Here is a 24,441-nt window from a genome sequence, read left to right on the forward strand (position 1 = left end):
CCACCCCCCAGATTCTACTGAGAAGAAATCTGAGAGACTTCCTGCCATAGACGAGTAGAGCGTTTCTGAGAATCCATGCTTTGTTTCTTAAGAAACGACTTAGGCCTCTAAAACCATAGGAACTCCCCCCACCCCAACCCACTATATTCCTGAGAAAATCATCCAGAAGGCTGAATATCCATCCAAAGAGCTACAAAATCTGAGTAACGATGGTATTTGCTGCGTCAATGTAGTGTTTACAAAGGGTCCAAATGTCTAAATTATGTTCCTTAAACCCTCTGAGTTAGGTAATTACTGCGTCTTTTCAAACACTTCTGAAATGTTCCTTTCAATTATAAAGGATATTCTGTGCTCTGGTCTGAATGTTTGTGTCACCCAAAATTCGTATGTTGAAACCTAATCCCTAATGTGATAATATTAAGAGGTGGGGCCTTTAGGAGGTGATTAGGTGATGAAGCAGGACCTTCATGAATGGAGCTAGTGCCCTTACCAAAGAGGCCAGAAGGTGCTTGTTTTGCTCCTGCTACTATGTGAGGACACAGCAGGAAGGCTCCATCTATGAGGAACAGGCTCTCACTAGACATTGAATCTACTGGTGCCTTGATTGTGGACTTCCTGGCCGCCAAAACTGAAAATAAATTTGTTGTTTGTAAATTACCCAGTGTATGGTATTTTTATTATAGCAGCTCACATGACTAAGACATTGTGTAGCCCTAAAATGTTCCAAGTGCTTCACATAACCAAAGGTGAGTCCTAGAACCACAGCTCTGCTGGAACCACTCTGCTTGGTCAAGCTACAGGGAAGAAGAGGGCCTGGGTCCCAGCTCCACCACTGTTATCCTATAAGAACCTGTGTTTTAATTTACTCATCTGTCAAAGAGAGCTGATAATGCCAGACCTAATGATACTAAGAAGGCAGACTAATTATAGAAAATACCATGAAACAAATAATGATATGATTAAAGATCACTTCTGCAATTGGAAATGCCAGGTATCTTTATCATGCCATCCTAGACAGGGTACGGAAGCTAACATCTACTTAGCTCCTTTTAAACACCAGTGATTGATAGACAATGGTGCGAAGTGTATTAAAAGTGAAAATTCACAAAGTCCATATAATTACTTCATTTCCCTGCCCTATTCCCCAAACATATTCATTCTATAAATATGCTTTAAAGATACTCACATTTTCACTCATTGTCGTGGCTTTAGATGAAGAATTACTCTTCCTGTTTGTGGAATATAAAAGACAATGTTTACTACATTATCACTTCCAATCTGGAACACATATGCTCTTTTAGTTAATTTTACTTCCATACATTTTCTCAGCAAGAACATGAACATATATCTTAGGTAGAAAAAAAAGACAATTCTTACTGAATTTCTTACATTTACAGACAATATTCACAGAGAAAGTCATGCAACAAAACATCAGTGTTTGTGAAGCCTTGTGCATGTAAATCTTGTGGCTAGTATACTAAAGATTTTTGTGGAATACACAAACCAGAGACTTACTAACTTTTAATTTAATATATTAACATTTAACATTTTGAAAGCTTGACTATTATAATCTCAAAATTTATTTATTTTTCCATGGGAAAAGTTTTACATGGTGACTAGGGTTCCAGTCATCCATTTCGTCATTCAACATATTTTGAAGGCCACAGATTTAATGAATGTGAGGGCATATGTCTAGGAATGAAGTTACTCCCCACCAGATTACTACTTGATTTGCTGAGATACTGAAGGAAGAATAACCTCCCTCACTGCAGCTATGTCACCCTTCCCACTTACGTAAGATGATGTCTCCCCTCGGTTCAAAACCTTCCAATTACTTTTCATGTCACTCAATAAAAGCAGAAGTCCTCACAATCACCTGGAGGTTAGAGGTGGGAAGTAGCAACACTTTCAGGCTACCCTGCCCTTCTGAACTCACTAGCTTTATTACTGCTAGTTCTTGATAATTTGAACTTCAACCTAGACTTGTATTAGGATCTTACAAGACTGAGAGACCAGGATTGAACCAGAAATCTGGGAACAGGAAGTCAACAGCAGCTGATTCTTCAAAGGAATTAAGAGATGACAAACTGTCTGAAGCCATGGCTTCAGTATAGCTTCTCCACTCCCAGCTGCCATGGCCTCAGATAGTTTGTCATCCATCTTCTCTCTACGCCCATAGAGCCAAAGTTGGGTCTGCCACATCCATACATACAAGAAGGACAGTCATAAAACAAGTACACACAAACTACAGGGCTTTGGGGAGCTCATCCATATTTCATGTACCAATGACTCCTACAATTCTATTTCCAGTTATTTCCCCAAACTCTAGATTTTGAATATTCAGTTACTGATTACCTCTACTTGGAATCAAATAAACATATCAAATATTAAAATTCCAAACACTCCAACCTCTCCACTTATCCCCATCACCACTCCCAAACTCTCTCCTCTTAAAATCTTCCACACTTCCGTAAATGGTAATTCCATCCTTCTCATAACCTCGAAGCCATCTTCGATTTCTCTGTTTCTCTCACAGCCCACATCCAACAGATCAGCAAGTTATTAAAACATGATATCCAAAACACTGTCACTTCTCAGCATCTCCCAACACTGCTTTGGTACCAGCCGCCATTTTCTCTTGCCTTACTTAGTGTGGTAGTTTGCTACCTGATCTCCCTGCTTCCACCTTTTGTCATCTCATAGTTTATTCTTAACAGAGAAGCCAGTGTGAGTTTTGAAAAATTAAGATGACACCACTCCTCTGCTTAAAGCCCTCCAGTGACTTTCTGTCTTACTCAGACCAAAGTCAGACTCCTCACAACTGTGTAAAAGGGACTCCATACAATATGCCCCCACTGCTACTTTTGTACACTCATCTCTGTTTCACTCTGTTCCAGCCACCCTGGTCCCGCTGACATCCCTCAGATACTCTAGGCTTGCCTGGCCTCAGGATCTTTCAATTTGCTGTCTCCCCTCTGCCTGAACGCTCTTCTCATGGTTATTTGCACAACTTGCTTCCTCACCCTCTTTTTTTTTTTTTTTTTTTTTTGGAGACGGAGTCTCGCTCTGTCACCCAGGCTGGAGTGCAGTGGAGCAATCTCGGCTCACTGCAAGCTCCGCCTCCCGGGTTCAAGCCATTCTCCTGCCTCAGCCTCTCCGAGTAGCTGGGACTACAGGCGCCCGCCACCACGCCTGGCTAATTTTTTGTATTTTTAGTAGAGACGGGGTTTCACCGTGGTCTCGATCTCCTGACCTCGTGATCCGCCCGCCTCGGCCTCCCAAAGTGCTGGGATTACAAGCGTGAGCCACCGCGCCCGGCCAGTCGCTTCCTCGCCCTCTTCAGGCCTTTCTCAAAAATCACTTATTAGTGAGATCCTTTCTGACCACCCTATTTGAAATTAGAATCTCCACTCCTACCCTTTGTATTGTATATTATCTTATTTGTTTTATTTTTCTCCATAATATCCCTATCTGATATACTATATAGTATTAACTGTTTATTTTCTGCCTTTCTCTACTAGAATGTAAGCTCCATAAGGCAGAGTTTTGTGGGGTTTTTGGCCTGTTTTGTTCACTGCTGTATCCCCAGTCCTTAGAACAGTGTTAGGCACAAAATTGGTATTCAATTAATATAAAAAATGACTGTTAACTAAAATTTTATTTGAAAATTTTCAATTTAGCAGAATACAGTAAATATGTTTTTTTTAATTAGTTCATGGAAATGCCTATGAAATCCAATTAGTGACCATATTTCTTGTCTGGGTAATCATTCTCTCTGTACTGTCATTTACAAGTAGGTATGAAGTGTGAAGTGGGATGTTGATAGAGTCTGGATATTTGCCTCGCCCAAATCTTATGTTGAATTGTAATCCCCATCGTTGGAGGTGGGGCTTGTCGGAGCTGATTAGATCATGGGGGCGGATTTCTCACGAATGGTTTGGTACCACCCCCTTGATGCTGTCCTCAGAATAGTGACTGAGTTTTCTTGAGGTCTGGTTGTTTAAAAGTATGTAGCACCTCCCCAACCTTGCTCCTGCTTTTGCCATGTGACGTGCCTGCTCCCGCTTTGCCTTCAGCCATGAGTAAAAGCCTCTTGAGGCCTCCCCAAAAGCCAAGCAGTGTTGGTGCCAGGATTGTACAGCTTGCAGAACCGTGAGCCAATTAAACCTCTTTTTAAAATAAACTACCCAGTCCCAGGTATTTTCTTAAAGCAATGCAAGAACAGCCTAATACAGATGTATTTCTTGATAAACTTGAGTAACTTCTTGGGAGAGTAAACCTACACAAATAACCCAACTTCTCTCTTTTGACTTTAAACAGATGATTAATAGAAAATTAGTTGACATAGGAGAAAGACATGCATTGTAGGAAAGTATACTTACTGGAAGGAGGTTTCTTCTACAAAAGAATAAGTATATATCATTAATGCAAGGGTTATTATGGCATGATACAGATTCATATAAAAATGAGTTTGGGTTGAATTTATTTTTATTAATTTTAATCTTCACTTGCTGACGTTTATACCTTCTAAATTAAGAGTTGGCAAACTTTTTTGGTAAAGAGCCATACAGCAACCATTTTAGGCTTTGGGGCCAAGAGGATACTATATAGGTACTTAAGTAACGAGAGAGAAAACAAATTTCCAAACATTTTTATGGATAAAATAAAAATATAATAATAATAATAATAATAATAATAATAATAATAAAAGTCTTGAAAAACAGGCCTACTAGTTAGAGAAATGGAAATCTTTTGGGGAAGATAACATTTCTCTTAATTGGGGTTCAAAGTCAGTAGTCCCTATCATCAAATAGATTGTAAATGTTCATCTGTAAAGCCATTTTTGTTCATAGGCCATAGAAAAATAGGCGGGGAGGGCAGATTTGGTCCACAGATAGTCTGCCAACCTCTGTCCTAAACATATATTCAAGAATATGCTGCTCTTGGATAGATTTTTCTGCTAGATGAAAATGAGAGTAACATTCTTAGGTAACGAACTCCTAATATTCAAGTCAACTTTTAATTAATTCAGTATTTTATGAAATTTTTTTTACTAGCTCCTCATTAAAAAACTCAGACCGGTATTATTTTAGGGTATAGATAAAGATGACAAGAGTTTTGAAAGAGTAATCTTATTTGTCTGTACTTTCACTGATGACCAGCAGGGGGACACAGCTGGATTCAATTCATAAAGTTACATTACAGTGGCCTAAATTGAAGCACTGAACAAGTATTAATTGACAGAGCTGCTCTTTTTGTTTGTTTGTTTGGTCAGTGTCTTGCTCTGTTATCCAGCTTGGAGTGCAGTGGTGAGATTACAACTCACTGCAGCCTCGACCTTCTGCGCTCAAGCGATCCTCCTACTTTAGCCTCCTGAGTAGCTGGGACTAAAGGTGTGTGCAACTATGCCTGGCTTATTTTTTATTTTTTGTAAAGAAACGGTCTCCCTATGTTTCCCAGGCTGGTCTTGAAGTCCTGGACTCAAGTGATCCTCCTGCCTCAGCCTCCCAAAGTGTTGGGAATGCAAGTGTGAGCCACCACACCCAGGCCAGTTATTCTTAATTATAGGGCATCTCTTTGAATCCATGTCCACAGAAACATTTTATGAGACATAATACCTAGTTGTACGTATTATTAGGAACACATTTTATATTTAAGTTTTGTTTTGGCATAAAATACATATTTTAAGACCAGGAGTGGTGGCTCACACCTGTAATCCTAGCATTTTGGGAGGTTGGGATGGGAAGATTGCTTGATCCCAGGAGTTCAATACCAGCCTGAACAACAGAGCAAGAACCTGTGTCCACAAAAAATAAAAGAAAATTAGCCAGGTGTGGTGGTATGTGCCTGTAGTCCCAGCTACTTGAGAAGGCTGAGGTGGGAGGACTGCTTGAGCCCGGAAAGTCAAGGCTGCAGTGAGCCATGATCACACCACTGCACTCAGCATGGGTGACAGAGTGAGACCCTGTCTCAAAAAAAGAAAAAAAATGGTTTTAAAAATCTAAATTCTGAAATTAATGTTTGCTGTAAAACAATGGGTCTAGAATTGTATATGCTATAAATTAAATAGTGTATAAATTAAAAATTTTATTTTATACACTATTACCAGTGGACCTGATAGAATGCTGCAGCTTCTGAGCTCTCCAATAATATTAAAGAGGGAGTGAAGAAATGCATCGAGAATAAAACATTTTTAAATCTCACCCATTTACCTCAAACCTATTGCATTATCAAATGGAGATGTGAAGTTACAAGAGGTCTAAATTTGAAGAATTCAAAACTGTGTACAGAAGTAGCTCTCATAAATACAATAGGTTTCTAGTTTTGACTGAACAATTCTCTATTTTTGTTGTTTTTTTGAGATGGAGTCTTGCTCTGTCACCCAGGCTGGAGTGGAGTGACACAATCTTGGCTCACTGAAACCTCCACCTCCCAGGTTCAAGTTATCCTTCTGCTTCAGCCTCCTCAGTAGCTGGGACTACAGGTGCACACCACCACTGCTGGCTAATTTTTGTATTTTTAGTAGAGACGGGGTTTCACCACGTTGGCCAGGCTGGTCTCGAACTCCTGACCTCAAGTGATCCGCCCGCCTCAGCCTCCCAAAGTGGTAGGATTACAGGCGTGAGCCACCACACCCAGCTGAACAATTCTCTTCTAAATACAGTTGTCCTAAATTTAACATTCAACATTTCACTGTCTACACTGATGAAATATTTCACTTATTTATTTCAATGAAATTTCTTAAAAAAATTGAAATCAACTTATATCTTGAGATATACAATTCCTAACTTAAAATAAAAAGATCTTGGCCGGGTGCGGTGGCTCACACCTGTTATCCCAGCACTTTGGGAGGCCGAGGCGGGCGGATCACGAGGTCAGGAGATTGAGACCATCCTGGCTAACACGATGAAACCCCGTCTCTACTAAAAATACAAAAATTAGCCGGGTGTGGTGGCAGGTGCCTGTAGTCCCAGCTACTCGGGAGGCTGAGGCAGGAGAATGGTGTGAACCTGGGAGGTGGAGCTTGCAGTGAGCCAAAATTGCGCCACTGCCCTCCAGCCTGGGCGGCAGAGTGAGACTCCATCTCAAAAAAAGATCTTAAAGACAGGCAAAGATACTATAAATATCCGTTCACATTGAATATCTCTGTTTCACTGCACTGCACCACTCCAAGGATGCCTCTTGCATATTCTGTGGTGCTCCCTGAAATGTGCAACTAGGCAGTTCTGCCTTTTCTCCCTAGGTTTGCCAAGGTGTTTCATAAACCACCTGCATGTCATCCTGAACATTTTCTATAGCAGAAAATAAATGAACAATATTCTCCAGAGTTTGTTAGAACTTGCTAGGAGAGGGCCAGGCACAAAAGCTCACGCCTGTAATCCCAGCATTTTGGAAGGCCAAGGCGGGCAGATCACTTGAGGCCAGGAGTTCGAGACCAGCCTGGCCAACATAGCGAAACCCCATCTGTACTAAAAATACAAAAATGAGCTGGGTGTGTTGGTGCACACTTGTAATCCCAGCTATTTGGGAGGTTGAGACATGAGAATCACTTGAACCTGGGAGGTGGAGGTTGTATTAAGTGGAGATTTTGCCACCACTGCACTCCAGCCTGGGCGACAGAGCAAGACTCTGTCTGAAAAACAAACAAACAAAACAAAACAAAACAAAAAAGCAACTTTCTAGGAGAAACAGTATCTCATAAATAAACTCCATAGCCATACAAAGTTATCTGCCAAAGAAGGGTGAAATTCACTTACTTGAAAAGTAGCCTTTCCTCTGAGCATAGCACACACCAAGGCCACAAACGGAAATCACTAAAGCCACAACTACTACGGCTGCTATGATGCCACTTATGTTGAGATCATCTGGAATGCAAAATAAATTACGCATACGTATATGTGGATTACACGGACAAATGCAGTCATTAAATTGAAAAGTTTCAAAAAAAGGTCCCCTTTGCAGCTATATCATAAAGCATACTTTAATGATTGTGAAGCCTGTTCAACTAACTCAATTCTAAGACATAGTTCAAAATTGATTAAAAATATTAACAGAACTTAAGCTTTGGAAAAATACTAAATTTTAAAAACTTCTCAGATTAAAAAATAAAATGTATTCTTTTGCATTCATTTGGAGATGTATAATAATTCACAGGATTAAAAGACTGGAAGCAATCTTTGAAGTTCAATGAGTTCAAGTATTCTACTGCCACTCCCTACCCTACATCTTACTTAAAATTCTTCTACATCATCATCTATGTCAATTTCACAAATAATGAAAAACTCAACATCAAAGAAAGCATGCGGTGCCGGGCACGTTGGCTCATGCCTGTAATCCTAGCTACTCAGGAGGCTGAGGTGGGAGGACTGCTTGAGGCTAGGAATTTGAGACCAGCCTAGGCAACATAGCAAGAATCCATCTCTAAAAAATAAAAAAATAAAAAAAATTATCCGGGTATGGTGGTGCATTCCTGGAGTCCCAGCTACTCAGGAGGCTGAGGCTGGAGGATCACTTGAGCCTAGGAGTTTGAGATTATAGTGAACTATGATTGCACTACTTCTCTCCAGTCTGGGTGACAGAGCGAGACTCTTAAAAAAAAAGCACATGTCATTGTTATTCTGTAAAACTAAGTGTAAGAAATACGTTCCTTCTTGAATTATATGGGGGTGTGTGTGTATGTGTGTATACACACATACACAGCCATATACATATATGCAACTAAACTGTCATCCCATTTATGAAAAATGAATTAAATTCTCTGAGGCTTTTCCTGTGGCTGTTAAGGCATCCATCCTCTAATGTAATGCAACTGGATTTTTTGAACCCAAGTTTGGAAATAAGTACTGTGAGGTTTTTTTCTTCTTCTCAGATTGATTCTGTTGCCTAATAATTACATTATTAACCTTCCAAGCTTAACATTTCTGCAAATTGAGAATTTTATTAAAAATACTCTAATTCAAGTCATTAATAACATGAATATGGATTTGTTTAGGAAAGAACTATGTAACAGGCTAGTAGACACCTCCTGTCATACAACACAATTTATTAACATTCTCTGAGCATGGGATTCAACTATGTGTGGATCCACCAAAACATTGTTTGGACCATATTTCTCCATCTTGTCCATGAGGATTTTATGAGCCACACTCTTCTGCCATTTAGATACTTCCCATGTATTTATTAAAGGAGCAACTCTTCAAAGAGTTCCCATTTTACAAAGCAAGTTTTAATTAGCCTATGATTAAATAACCTAGAGAAAACATTATGTAGCATTTTCTTAAAAATAACTTAAATATCTTAAAGCAATGTACATTTTGGAAATGAACTTTTTAGAGATACTGTTTAAGTGAATCTGTTTATCATAAAACCTTCTGGTCTCGAACTTCTTTCCTAATGCCAAGTGTGTTATTAATTTTCTTAAATACCTCCAAAATATTAATCGATATTTTTAAAAAAGAAAACTTGATAAATCTCTTGAAAGATTTAGTAATTTGACTAGAGTAGAAAACATTAATTATTGCTTGGTATAAACTCAGTTTGCTTGGGTATTGAGAGGTCAATAAGATTCAGCTTTTTATTTACTTGGATTAAAAAGAGCAGAGAGAAAAAAATCTACAGTAATCATAATCTTAGGCAAAGTCAAATCAATAAGTGAAATTCCTGAGAACCAAAGTGTGCCTTCTATTTACTTTGTAGTAGTCATTAAATCTGACATCTATGAAGCATTCAAAGTAAGGGCTATTATCTAACAACAAAAAAAAAACTGTCTTGTAGTTTGTCAATGAATTTGACATCTATGAAGGAAGGATTCACCCTAAAAGAAAATACTGACAAAAAATTGTCTTGTTCTGTAAGTGCTGAGTCGTAGTATGAATTTTATGTTATTTTTCTTCAATGAAATGGGAGACAGAAGAGTAATAGATAAGGAGTAAGTTAACTTCTTACATCCTGTTCACCATTTTCTGTGATGTTGAGCAAGTCGTACAGCCATATTATGCCTCAGTGAAGAGAAAATGTAACATTAAGTATGAAAATATTTTGTGGTTTTTTTTTTTTTTTGAAAAAAAGTCTCTATAAAAAGGAAGGTACCATTTTTCTGACTGAAAGAAAAGGAACTAAATTGCTGAAAGGCTCAGTGTGAGTGGAGTCTGCTGCAGTTTTATAGGGAGGCAGCCATAAACAACCAACAAATCCATGCTTTACTTTCTGCACTTTGAAAAAATTTCTTTAGGACAGTTAACATATTCTAATTTTGGTTACATGTGAATATAGTTATAATTCACAAAGAAAACCAAAAAAAAGAATTTATGAATTTGTATGTATTTCAAAAGATGTAAGTCCCAACCAAGGACACAAAACACCTCGGATCAATGGATGAGCATTAAACAAATTAATTTTAACTTTTAAGCTAACTTGTACTTAGAAAGAGTAGATATGTGAGAATCGTATTCAAATTAAAGTGGTCCTAGTGGAGAAACAAACATTTAAATTGTATTCGTTATGTATTTATTGTGTGCTAAGGAAAAGTAACTAATACATCAAAACCATGACTTCCTGGATATGATTCCTTCAGAGAAGGCAAAGGTAGACGTTTAAATTCAACAGGACCATTTAAATGGAAGGAAAAATAAACAGAAATAGTGCTGGTAGACAAGGTAATGGTAAAAACCATGAGGACAGGCCGGGTACAGTGGCTCACACCTGTAATCCCAGCACTTTGGGAGGCCGAGGTGGGCAGATCACCTGAGATCAGGAGTTCGAGACCAGCCTGACCAACATGGTGAAACCCTGTCTCTACTAAAAATACCAAAATTAGCTGGGTACGGTGGGCATGCCTGTAATCCCAGCTACTTGGGAGGCTGAGACAGGAGAATTGCTTGAACCTGGGAGGCAGAGGTTGCAGTGAGCCGAGATCGCGACACTGCCCTCCAGCCTGGGCAACAGATAAAGACCCTGTCTCCAAAAAGCAAAAACAAAAACAAAACAACAACAAAAAAAACCCATGAGGACGTATGTTAATAAATGAAACTAAGAAAACAATGCCTTAATTTTTAAACATGTTGTGATGAATTTTTTTTAAATGATAATTTCAAAGCAGCATGAAAGGGATACTTTCTGATTACTTAAATAACTGCTACATTGACTATAAATGTCAACACCTGAATTAATATGGTGGATAATATCACTGATATACATTCCTGAATTTTAAAAATATCAGAAATTCAAACTTCTGGACCTTCAACAATTTAGACTACAAGATACTTAGCTTTTATTTGAGAGAAAGATTACTTAGAAGAATGTATTTTAAAAACGATTATTTAAAAAAATAAAAAAAGTTGTTAAATACAATACTAAGTATTTTTAGCTTATTTGGGAGATGGCTTAAAAACAGCATCTTTGCTTCTTTGCAACACACCATATCAAGTTAATTTTAATCTTTCTCTCCTGTTTATTCTTCAAGTCACTCAGACATTTCCTGCTCCTTGCTCCTTGTACCCCCAAATGCTGTACTTCACAGTCTAATTGCAAACCATTTGTTCCTCCCAGTATTTCATGCTTACCTACTTGCATTCGTTTCCCAGGACACCTGCGATATCCAACAGAATTGCGGGCTTCACAGGAATATTCTCCAGTGTCCAGTTTGGAAACAGTATTAAATTGCTATTTGTGGATGCAAAAATATATTTTTTAAGCCATAGATCTATAAGTAGACTTTTTAAATAAACCTGTCCCTCAAATTTTAGCATTAAGTTTGTCTTTCCTTTTTAAAAATTTGGGACTTTCTGTCTTTACTATGAATTTTAAAATCTACCATGACTTCAAGGAGTTTAAGCTAGACTTTTGCTTAATTTGACGAGAAGAACAAAGATAAAATACATACAGGGAAGTTCCTTTTTTTTTTTTTAACCGTGAAAGCAGTACAGTGAGGAAGGCAGTGAACGTTTTTTAAAGTTCATAACACATGGTAGTATTAAGTAGTCTAGGTATTTCTAATTCCTAGGAAACATCATTTATAAATGAAGGGCAGGCCTCCCTGGTAAAAGGGTTAATGCACTTTCCTAAGTGACAAGCGAGTTCACTGCAGCAGCCAACAATAAACACTTCCTTTAAAGAGCCAGTTACTACCAGGAAGTAGCTTAGGGCCTAGGAAAATCTTAATTGGTATCGGTTTATAGGATTGTGGATTCTATCAGTTCTAGAATTTTTTTTAATTTGAAAAGAAAAGCCAGCCCTTGCTCCTTCCCATCCCTGTCAAAGCAACCAAAAGCTAAGACTGATATAATAGGCTTTGTTATTTTTATCAGTAGTTTTATCCCCTTGGAGGATATTTGGAAGGAATGAAGGCAGACAAAAAGGAAGAAGAGGATAAAAGAAAGAAGGGAGGGAGGGAGGGAGGGAGAAAGAAAGAAGGGAGGGAGGGAGGGAGGGAGGGAGAAAGAAAGAAGGGAGGGAGGGAGGGAGGGAGGGAGAAAGAAAGAAGGGAGGGAGGGAGGGAGGGAGGGAGAAAGGAAGGAAGAGAGGGAGGGAGAGAGGGAGAAAGGAAGGAAGGAAAGAAGAAAGGGCTGGAGGGAGGGAAGAAAGGGAGTGTAATCCCGGTCACCTTGAAGGGTCATTGTCTTAGATCCTCCTAAATGGAGGGAGAGAAAGTTTTCCTGTTTTTCTTTTTTTAATTTTCCACCCTATGGAATCATCTGTCACTCTCCTCAAAGCCAGAATGCTTTTAGAATATTCACCATGAACTCAGGGCCAAGGTTACATATAAATAATATGTTAGACTAAAACCCAAAATGATCTTCCAGCATATTATAGCTGGTAATTAAAAGGAAGTCATTGGCTTCCATACACTGGAGTCTTTGTTGTTCATTTCTCACGTAAGAACCCATCCTAGTTCAACCCAGGTGCATTCCTTTGACATCACAAGCTATTTCAAGGGTTGAGGTTAGCTGAGGAAAGTGAATCTGTATCCTTTCAGACTTGCCTTGGGGCTTTTACCAACTGCCCTGAGAAAAAATAAATTTGAAAAGTAAATATAGCAAAGTGTGACAGCAGGTTTTTCTGCCCAATTGCTCAGTGTAAAATCACTCAGACCTGCTGACTGCGCCTGCTGACTGCTGAGAGGCCAGAGCGTGGCCGTGCTTAAGAAGTAACTGCATCCAATAGGCTTTATTATTCAGCCACTTTAGCAATTTGCTTTTTTGTTTATCAGAAGATCTGGTTTGTAAATGTTATTGTGCACTTGTAGATGAAAGGAATGAAGCATTATATCCTCCTTTCAAAATTCATTAAAATTGGCTGGGTACGGTGACTCACAGCTGTAATCCCAGCACCTTGGGAGGCCAAGGCGAGCAGATCACTTGAGGTGAGGAGCGCGAGACCAGCCTGGCCAACATGGAGAAACCCCGTCTCTACTAAATATACAAAAATTTGCCAGGCATGGTGGCAGGTGCTTGTAGTCCCAGCTACGCTGGAGGCTGAGGCAGGAGAATTGCTTGAACCTAGGAGGCAGAGGTTGCAGTGAGCCAAGACTGCATCAATGCACTCCAGCCAGGGCAATAGAGCAAGACTCTGTCTCAAAACCATTAAAAAAATTATTAAAATTGTTATTATCACCACGCCTTTAAGTTTTTTTGCTAATGGCTGTCATAGTGATTCTGCATTGCTGGAAGGCAGACAATTTTAAACTGACATAGAATATTACATTGACTGAATTTTTTTTAAAAAGCTTCAAGCTTAATGACCCTTTTTTAAACTTCCACTTCTATTCCTATAATCAAAGATGAAAAAGTAAAATACTTTTTTCAAATGTAATTAGCTTCACAGAGCTTGCTTATAGATTGTCATCAGTATTCCTAGAAAGTCTTTCAATAAGAATATTTTACTAGAGGAAACAGAATATCTGGACTCAATCTAAAGTAATAGATACTAAAGTCACAGAGTCAATTGTTGGTGATCTACAGTCATGGAAATATTTAATGATATAGGAATCCTACCATGATTGACTACAGTTACTATTTTCACATGGTCAGGGTATCCCCAAGCAAGTTTTCATGCATTTGCCTGATGTTGTAAATTGAGGCTGCACTTAGTAATTTTCCAGGCCAGAAGACAGCTGTAGATAACTGCCTGATTCATCATCATGAATCAGGCTTAGTGGGCTTTGGGGGCACTGTTACTTAAGAAGGCAGCATGCATTTTTTTTTTTTTTTTCTTTTTGAGACAGAGTCTGGCTCTGTCACCCAGGCTACAGGGCAGTGGCGTGATCTCTGCTCACTGCAAGCTCCGCCTCCCGGGTTTCCGCCATTCTCCTGGCTCAACCTCTCGAGTAGCTGGGACTGCAGGCGCCCGCCACCACGCCCGGCTAAGCTTTTTGTATTTTTAGTAGAGACAGGGTTTCACCGTGTTAGCCAGGATGGTCTTGATCTCCTGACCTGTGATCCGCCCGCCTCGGCCTCCCAAAGTGCTGGGATTACAGGCGTGAGCCACTGCGCCCGGCTGCGCAATTTTTGAAGTTTATAGCACATGGTAGTACTCGGTAGTCTAGGTATTTCTAATTCCTAGGAAACACCACCTATATATATGAAGGCCTCCCTGGTAAAAGGGTTAATGCACTTTCCTAAGTCACAAGCGAGTTCGCTGCAGCAGCAAATAATAAACATTTCCTTTAAAGAGCCAGAGTTACTACCAGGAAGTAGCTTAGGGTCTAGGAAAATCTTAATTGGTATCATTTATAGGATTATCAATTCTAGAATCTTTTTAAATTCTGAAAAGATAAACACACAGCCTTTGCTCCTTTGTTTCAGGAGCCTTTGCCCCTTTGCTCTTTTACTGGTCCTTGCACACTTAGCTCCCTCAGTCTCTGTTTTCTCTTCCCATATCTTGTAGTAGCTCTTTCCATCACTTCTTGGTACAAGTGCTGCCATCTTTTCTGCTGCCCCTGCCTCTCTCCACTTAGCAAGCAATGGTATCAGTTCTCTATTCAACATCATCTTAAGTTCTAATAATTTTTTTTATCCAAATGCAAGACAGTTATCAAGTCAATTCTTGACCTTACCAGAGTTCCAAATGACCTTACCAGAGTTCCAGTTTTTGTATTCATTGTGTATGAGCTGTTGGTGCTTTGGGAGCCAAGTCTGGGATTTTCTAGCAAACGGATGCCATCCTTAAACCATGTGTATTCAGGAGCTGGATTCCCTTCTTTGTCTTGACATCGTAGCTCTACCACAGTTCCACTCAGAGCAGAAGAGGGTACTTCACATGATGGAACTGCTGGAGCCACTGAACAATGAAAGTCAAATGATATTGGTTATTTATAAGCTAATCAAGATTGTTTGTTTTCTTCAAAGCTGTTGACTTTGTCTCTACAATCAAGGGTTTTAATAGCCAGGTAAAGAGGTGTGCTTACTGGACCCTGTGATAGAGACTCCTTACTTGTCCAACAAACCCATCTTCTTTCTTCATGGGCACACAGTTGACCATGTTTCCCAGCACTCTTGTTGCCAGATGGGGTCATATACATGAGTTCTGGCCAATGGAATGTGGGAAAAAGTGATATATCCCATTTCTGGGCCAGACTAATTAAAAACCTCCCACATGTCCATTCATATCCTCCACCCCCTCCTACTACCAAGTACGTGTCAACAACAATGGTGACCTTGGAACGTCATGTATTGAAGATGTCAGACCTATATTAGGTTGAGTCTCTAATGATTTCATGAAATAAAGTAATATGGCTCCTCCACCACTGTCCCAACTATTTAGGCTTTACTTAAGTGAGAAAGAAACTTACTATGTTAAGCAACTCACTGAGAGTTAAGGGTTTATCTGTTATAATAATAAGCATTACTTTAGCTTATACAACAGCTATTCTTTATTAGATAAACAGTCTCTACTGTTTTCTTCAATTGGTTTATTACCACTTATATTTAAAAGAAGCCTAACGAGAGAGAGAGAGAGAGTGTGTGTGCGTGTGTGTGCAGATAGATTTTTTTTTTTGAGGCAGAATCTCACCCTATAACCCAGGCTGGAGTACAGTGGCGTGATCATGGTTTACTGTAGCCTCAACCTCCCAAGCTCAAGCGATTGATCCTTCCACCTCAACCTCCCAAGTAGCTGGAATATAGGCTCGAGCCACCATGACCAGCTAATTTTTAAAAATGTTTTTGTATAGACAGGGTCTCACTATGTTGCCCAGGCTAGTCTTGAACTCCTAGGCTTAAGCAATCCTCCTGCTTTGGCCTCCCACAGTGCTGGGATTACAGGCATGAGCCACCATGCCTGGCCAAACCTGAGTATTTTTTTCAGGCCCAGTACTCAACTATAAATCTCATTCTGTCTAGAACTGGCCAAGTTAGAAAATACCTGGTCCAGGTATTAGGGTTATTCTGGTCTCAGGGATTGGAAAGTAAACCAAACTTCATTAGGTGACCTATTTATTATCCAGCAAAACCCAGAACTGGCCGTATTCTAAGGTAGTCTCCCAAGATTGCAGTATTTCTACTGCAGAATTCCAAGGTGGTCTCCCAAGATTGCAGTCCTTGGTATAAATACACTTTTTTTTTCCAATTATTCAATCAAACACTAATCTAGGTACTATAGTAGAAAGATTTTGGAAATGTAACTGAGGTCCCAAAACCATTGTCTCTAAGATAGAATGATTTCATGAATGGGTTTGACCTAATCACATGAACCTTTAAAAGCAGAGAGTTTTCTCTGGCTGATTACAGAAGGGAAAGTCACATACTCAAGGCACAAGGAGAAGGCTAGGTGTAGTGGCTCATGCCTGTAATCCCAGCATTTTTGGAGGCCAAGGCAGGAGGATCGCTTGAGGCTGGGAGTTTGAGACCAGCCTGGGAAACATAGTGAGATCATGTTTCTACAAAAAAAAAAAAAAAATGGGTGTGTGCCTGTTGTCTCAGCTGAGATGGGAGGCTGAGATGGGAGAATCACTTAAGCCAAGGAGGTTGAGGTTGTAGTAAGCCATGATCTGGAAGACAGAGCAAAATCTTGTCTCAAAACAACAACAAAAATGAAGTACAAGAATTTGATATGCTTTTCTTTCATTGAAGATGGAAGGGACCATGTTACAGGGAATGTGGTGGCCTCTAGGAGTTGAGTGTGGCCCACCAACTGATAGCCAGCATGGAACAGGGACCTCGGTCCTACAACCACAAGGAACCAAAATCTGCCAACACCAAGAATGAGCCTGGAAACAGATTTTCCTCATAGCCTGTAGATGAGAACTCAGCCTTGTCAACACCTTGATTTCAGCCTTGTGATACTTTGGGCAGATATCCAGTCTTCTTGTTGGACTTCTGCTCTACAGAACTATTTAGTTGTTATATAACACTAGAAAATGAATAAACTGGCCGGATCTGCTGCAAGGTTTTCTGATTTAAATTTCTCCTATACTAGTGCATCACTAGTATTTCAGAAAGAGCATGAACAACATGAAAAAGGAAGGAGAGCTGTTTTAGTCTTGTAACTTGGTAGATTATACACCACCACTGAAAGAGAAGAGATCGTGTTCCTCCACAAACTACCATCATGAGCTGTTACTATCTATCAATGATTCTTTTTTTTTGAGAAAGTCCTGCTGTCTCCCAGGTTAAAGTGCAGTGGCACAATCATAGCTCATTGCAGCCTTGAACTCCCGGGCTCAAGTAATCCTCCAGCCTCAGCCTCCCAAGTAGCTGAGACTACAGGTGCATAACAACACAAATGGCTTTTTATTTATTTTTTTTTAGAGAGAGTGATATAGGGGACTCACTATGCTGCCCAGGCTGGTCTCAATCTCCCTGACCTCAAAGGGTCCTCTCACTTCAACCTCCCAAAGTGGTGGGATTAGAGGCATGAGCCCCTGTATCTAGTCTATCCATAATTCTTATAGAAACTAAACATACTGGTTTTGGAGTTAACCCCATCTGGATTCAAATCTTAGTCCAGACACTTTCTAGCTGTATGGCCTTGTTAAATAATTTAACTTCCATTTGGTCATCTATAAAAATCATATTAATGAAGATGAAGTAAACTTACTTATGTGAAAAGGGCTAACATATCAGGTACATAATCAATGTCAATTTCCTTTATTTACCAAATGACTTCTAATCCTACCTTCGGTCTACTTTTTTGTGTGTTATTGCTTCCCTACCATCTCATGTGATACTACTTTAAATGGTTGGAGAAATTGTGTATATGCTGAAAACTATTGAAAAATAAACTCTCAGGAAAGATACTCCTATGTACATTGTAGGATCATTAGGAATTGCCTCCATCTTTAACAAAGAGATACTTTGTGATAACGCATTACTAAAATTTCAGCAGCCAATGAGGAGAGGGGGAGAAATGGCCAAGAGCTTGCCAGGAAGGTGATGCTTATGGTCTCTGTAACTTGACTGGTTGAGGCTCCCAGTTGATGCTGGCATGTTCATGGACCAATGCTTGGATGCCCCCAGGGCTGGGTGGTGGAGAAGGGTGGGAGACGTAGTCACACATATACATGCACATCACCTAATACTTCCAGAGTGACTGTATCCTCTTCCAGGTTTTGGCCTTGCTCAGATGGGGCACTAACTTCACAACGATATTTCCCCGCATCACTTCTTGTCACATTTTTGATCCGGATATTGAAATCTATCATCTCAGCTCGATTTTTAAAATCACCTTTTAGAAAAAGAAGACATTGATGTTAGTAATAATCCAAGTAGCTTTCTGTGTAATACCTTCCTCTAGTCAGTTCATTTAGTAACCAAAGCATTTATTTCCCTTTTAATAAACTCAAGTTTAAAGCTGTATATGGATGCTGTTATTTAAAATTTTCATTTTGGAAAGGACAGTTTTTAAAATGTTCAAAAGGCCAGGCGTAATGGCTCATGCCTGTAATCCCAGCACTTTAGGAGGCCAAGGCGGGTGGATCACTAAGTCAGGAGTTCAAGACCAGCCTGGCCAACATGGTGAAACCCCGTCTCTACTAAAAATACAAAAAATTAGCTGAGTGTGGTGGCGGGCGCCTGTAATCCCAGCTACTCGGGAGGCTGAGGCAGGAGAATTGCTTGAACCCAGGAGGCAGAGGCTGCAGTGAGCCGAGATTGTGTCACTGCACTCCAGCCTGGGCGACAGAGCGAGACTCAGTCTCAAAAAAAAAAAAAAAATTCAAAAAAGCACATTTAGTTTTATATTCTCATATTTTATTTCATTTTGACATCTAATTTTAGTTTATTCTACTAGCTAACTTTTTTGGCAGTGTTGTAATGCCTATGTTCAACCTTATACTTCTCACTGAATGAAAATTTTGAAATCTTTATGTATAAGGTTAATAACTGTCAGTTAAGCAGTTCACTGAGCAATTAAATGTTTTTGTCCATATGCAGTCAGAATTAATTGCTGCTGTAAGATAGTCATAATTTCTCCAGTTTCAGTCTAACATATACCTCATAGTAACAAGATGCAGGTGTGTACAAATTTTCTAATTAGTTGGGTGGCCCTTAACAAGCCATTTTAGGTCTTTGCCTTCACTCACATAAAACAGGGATAATAATATCTTTTTTAAAAAATTTACTTTCTAGGTAAGCAGACATAAGGCCACGTGAAAACATTTTGCTAAAAGTTGCTAAACAAACGTAAGGCAAAATTTGTAAGGTATTGTCATATTAGTTATTTTCTAATATTTAACTGACCTTTTTCTAATTTAACAAATATAAAAATTGCATATTTTCAGAACTACAAAATTCAGTAGTTATACAAGGTGAATTAAAATAGTAAAGTTGGTCATAATAATAAGTTCATTCATGTATGTTTTTATTTAATTATATTAAGAAATAATTATAAAATAGGTAAAATTTAGTGAAATCATTGCTATTTATTCTGCTTAGGTGGTCTTGCCCGTATCAGTGGATTGTCTGGCACTGGCCACTCCATCAGGTACTCAGACAGTCATATGGCCCATAGATTTTGTCAAACAGATTTGGCAATACAACTCTGACCTGTCCGTCAGTCCATATGCCAGATCAAGCATGCCAATCTCCTTGTCAGTAATTGTGTCTAACTTCTCAAATATGTGCTTTTCAAAAATGAGGTGACAGAGCAAGCCAAGGTTCCCTGCCATGCAACAAACCCATCAATATCTACATTATTTTCAACCACAACATCTAGCAGAGAGTCATCAACTTGTCCTTTGTTTGTTAATGTTTCACTGTTGGTTTACGAAGTGGACTGTTATTTTATCTTGTGAGCTGCTCTGGGCCTTCACTGACGTGTTTGATCTCTGGCTGACCCCAGTGCTCTCACCCCGTCTCCAGGTGCCCAGCTCCCTGGCAGGCTGTCAGCTCCAGCATGGGCCCTGTGAGGAGAAGCTGCCAGCAGGCCTGGCCACTGAGGCCCTTCTATATTATGTATATAAATTTTTTTTTTTGAGACAGAGTCTTGCTCTGTTGCCCAGGCTGGAGTGCAGTGGTGTGATCTTGGCTCACTGCAAGCCATTCTCATGCCTCAGCCTCCCGAGAATCTGGGATTACAGATGTACACCACCACTCTGGCTAATTTTTGTATTTTGTATTTTTTTATTTTTTTTATTTTTTATTTTTTATTATACTTTAGGGTTTTAGGGTACATGTGCACAATGTGCAGGTTTGTTACATATGTATCCATGTGCCATGTTGATTTCCTGTACCCATTAACTCGTCATTTAGCATTAGGTGTATCTCCTAATGCTGTCCCTCCCCCCTCCCCCCGCCCCACAACAGTCCCCGGAGCGTGATGTTCCCCTTCCTGTGTCCATGAGTTCTCATTGTTCAATTCCCACCTATGAGTGAGAACATGCGGTGTTTGGTTTTTTGTCCTTGCGATAGTTTACTGAGAATGATGTTTTCCAGTTTCATCCATGTCCCTACAAAGGACACGAACTCATCATTTTTTATGGCTGCATAGTATTCCATGGTGTATATGTGCCACATTTTCTTAATCCAGTCTATCGTTGTTGGACATTTGGGTTGGTTCCAACTCTTTGCTATTGTGAATAGTGCCACAATAAACATACGTGTGCATGTGTCTTTATAGCAGCATGATTTATAGTCCTTTGGGTATATACCCAGTAATGGGATGGCTGGGTCAAATGGTATTTCTAGTTCGAGATCCCTGAGGAATCGCCACACTGACTTCCACAATGGTTGAACTAGTTTACAGTCCCACCAACAGTGTAAAAGTGTTCCTATTTCTCCACATCCTCTCCAGCACCTGTTGTTTGCTGATTTTTTAATGATGGCCATTCTAACTGGTGTGAGATGGTATCTCATTGTGGTTTTGATTTGCATTTCTCTGATGGCCAGTGATGAGGAGCATTTCTTCATGTGTTTTTTGGCTGCATAAATGTCTTCTTTTGAGAAGTGTCTGTTCATGTCCTCTGCCCACTTTTTGATGGGGTTGTTTGTTTTTTTTCTTGTAAATTTGTTTGAGTTCATTGTAGATTCTGGATATTAGCCCTTTGTCAGATGAGTAGGTTGCAAAAATTTTCTCCCATTGTGTAGGTTGCCTGTTCACTCTGATGATAGTTTCTTTTGCTGTGCAGAAGCTCTTTAGTTTAATGAGATCCCATTTGTCGATTTTGGCTTTTGTTGCCATTGCTTTTGGTGTTTTAGACATGAAGTCCTTGCCCACGCCTATGTCCTGAATGGTATTGCCTAGGTTTTCTTGTAGGATTTTAATGGTTTTAGGTCTAACATATAAGTCTTTAATCCATCTTGAATTAATTTTTGTATAAGGTGTAAGGAAGGGATCCAGTTGCAGCTTTCTACATATGGCTAGCCAGTTTTCCCAGCACCATTTATTAAATAGGGAATCCTTTCCCCATTTCTTGTTTTTGTCAGGTTTGTCAAAGATCAGATAGTTGTAGCTATGCGGCATCATTTCTGAGGGCTCTGTTCTGTTCCATTGATCTATGTCTCTGTTGTGGTACCAGTACCATGCTGTTTTGGTTACTGTAGCCTTGTAGTAGAGTTTAAAGTCAGGTAGCGTGATGCCTCCAGCTTTGTTCCTTTGGCTTAGGATTAACTTGGCGATGCGGGCTCTTTTTTGGTTCCATATGAACTTTAAAGTAGTTTTTTCCAATTCTGTGAAGAAAGTCATTGGTAGCTTGATGGGGATGGCATTGAATCTATAAATTACCTTGGGCAGTATGGCCATTTTCACGATATTGATTCTTCCAACCCATGAGCATGGAATGTTCTTCCATTTGTTTGTATCCTCTTTTATTTCATTGAGCAGTGGTTTGTAGTTCTCCTTGAAGAGGTCTTTCACATCCCTTGTAAGTTGGATTCCTAGGTATTTTATTCTCTTTGAAGCAATTGTGAATGGGAGTTCACTCATGATTTGGCTCTCTGTTTGTCTGTTATTGGTGTACAAGAATACTTGTGATTTTTGTACATTAATTTTGTATCCTGAGACTTTGCTGAAGTTGCTAATCAGCTTAAGGAGATTTTGGGCTGAGACAATGGGGTTTTCTAGATATACAATCATGTCATCTGCAAACAGGGACAATTTGACTTCCTCTTTTCCTAATTGAATACCCTTTATTTCCTTCTCCTGCCTGATTGCTCTGGCCAGAACTTCCAGCACTATGTTGAATAGGAGTGGTGAGAGAGGGCATCCCTGTCTTGTGCCAGTTTTCAAAGGGAATGCTTCCAGTTTTTGCCCATTCAGTATGATATTGGCTGTGGGTTTGTCATAGATAGCTGTTATTATTTTGAGATATGTCCCATCAATACCTAATTTATCGAGAGTTTTTAGCATGAAGGGTTGTTGAATTTTGTCAAAGGCCTTTTCTGCATCTATTGAGATAATCATGTGGTTTTTGTCTTTGGTTCTGTTTATATGCTGGATTACATTTATTGATTTGTGTATGTTGAACCAGCCTTGCATCCCAGGGATGAAGCCCACTTGATCATGGTGGATAAGCTTTTTGATGTGCTGCTGGATTCGGGTTGCCAGTATTTTATTGAGGATTTTCGCATCAATGTTCAGCAAGGATATTGGTCTGAAATTCTCTTTTTTGGTTAAGTCTCTGCCAGGTTTTGGTATCAGGACGATGCTGGCTTCGTAAAATGTATTAGGGAGGATTCCCTCTTTTTCTATCGATTGGAATAGTTTCAGAAGGAATGGTACCAGTTCCTCCTTGTACCTCTGGTAGAATTCAGCTGTGAATCCATCAGGTCCTGGACTCTTTTTGGTTGGTAAGCTATTGATTATTGCCACAATTTCAGAACCTGTTAGTAGAGATGGGATTTCACCATGTTGGCCAGGCTGGTCTTGAACTCCTGGCCTCAAGTGATCCTCATGCATTGGCCTCCCAAAATGCTGGGATTACAGACATGAGCCACCGTGCCCAGCCCCATGTTATATTTTAAAGAATTCAGCTCAAATGCTTGCCTCATTCCCTTTCTAGTTCCCTTGTAAAAATATTCATGTCTTCAGAAAACCAGGGAGTCTGGTTTAATTGACTGGAACAGTAACTTTATGTGTGGTGGCCCACGTAACACTGCGGCACAAGAAAAGATGGTTAAAAACATTATTTTATTTTTTGATAGTAACATATTCAGAATTAAAATAATGTTTTGCACCCAGTGTGGTGGCTTGCACCTGTAGTCCCAGCCAATTGGAAGGCTGAGGTGGGAAGATCGCTTGAGGACAGAAGTTTGAGGCCAGCCTTGGAACATGGCCAGATCTCATCTCTTTAAAAAAATGTAAAAATTAGGCAGGTACAGTGGCTCAAATAAATAGTTTTGCATAAAATAATAGTTTTGCATTTCTGCACATGCCAGAAATGGCAACTACAGAAAATTCAAGTGAAGACAGCTGTGCTATTAACACCTTACAGCCAGTAGTCTTATCTTGACAGATAAGAACTCGAGGGGATATTTTAAATTTTCTATAAACTTCAAACATTTTCACTTAATTCTTTAACATTAAAGAAATACATAGTATTTTAAAATAATAACATGTTTATTACACTTGTAAAATTGTATTTCCACCTTTAGAAATATTTATAATGGAAAGATTCAAGCATATACAACATTAGAAAGTAGAGTGAATTGTACCTCAATGTATCATTGACCAGCTATAATAGTAATCAATGCATGGTTTATCTTGTTTCATCTGCATCATTAACCACTGGTTTATTTTGAAGCAAATGGACATTATAACAGTTCATCCGTCATTATCAATATTTTAAATTATAAGTTCATCACATATTCAATGGCAACAGTAGGTAGTAGAAAGAAATGTAAAACAAAAGAAAAAAAAGAAAATAAAGCACTTGATAATGGTTGCTGTCATAACCCACCCATAAGTCTTAACTCCCTGAGCTTCTCAGTGGTGGCCTACCTTTCAAATGGAGTTAAGGAAATAGGGTGACAGCATTATGACTGAGAAGCAACCTTCCATTTCCAAACCACA

The 24,441-nt window shown here is 39.3% G+C and overlaps 1 protein-coding gene across 6 annotated transcripts in view; it reads right to left on the reverse strand.

Annotated features, from left to right (window-relative positions):
• The window catches only part of JAM2 (junctional adhesion molecule 2), an 80,845-nt gene that overhangs the window by 4,499 nt on the left and 51,905 nt on the right, over positions 1–24,441 (reverse strand). For 2 of the 6 annotated variants that reach the window (XM_055279367.2, XM_055279366.2), the window contains exons 4-9: positions 18,508–18,660; positions 15,074–15,276; positions 11,562–11,661; positions 7,758–7,865; positions 4,383–4,398; positions 1,187–1,229 (exon numbers count right to left, since the gene is read on the reverse strand). In XM_055279367.2, the coding sequence (XP_055135342.1) occupies positions 1,187–1,229; positions 4,383–4,398; positions 7,758–7,865; positions 11,562–11,661; positions 15,074–15,276; positions 18,508–18,660 (623 nt within the window). Of the gene's footprint in view, positions 1–1,186; positions 1,230–1,794; positions 1,877–4,378; positions 4,399–7,757; positions 7,866–11,561; positions 11,662–15,073; positions 15,277–18,507; positions 18,661–24,441 lie in introns of those variants that run through there. The other 4 variants (XR_008657835.2, XM_063639370.1, XM_063639371.1 and 1 more) reach the window with 4 other exon arrangements.

This window comes from Symphalangus syndactylus, chromosome 5, assembly GCF_028878055.3.
Source record: "Symphalangus syndactylus isolate Jambi chromosome 5, NHGRI_mSymSyn1-v2.1_pri, whole genome shotgun sequence".
NCBI lineage: Eukaryota > Metazoa > Chordata > Mammalia > Primates > Hylobatidae > Symphalangus > Symphalangus syndactylus.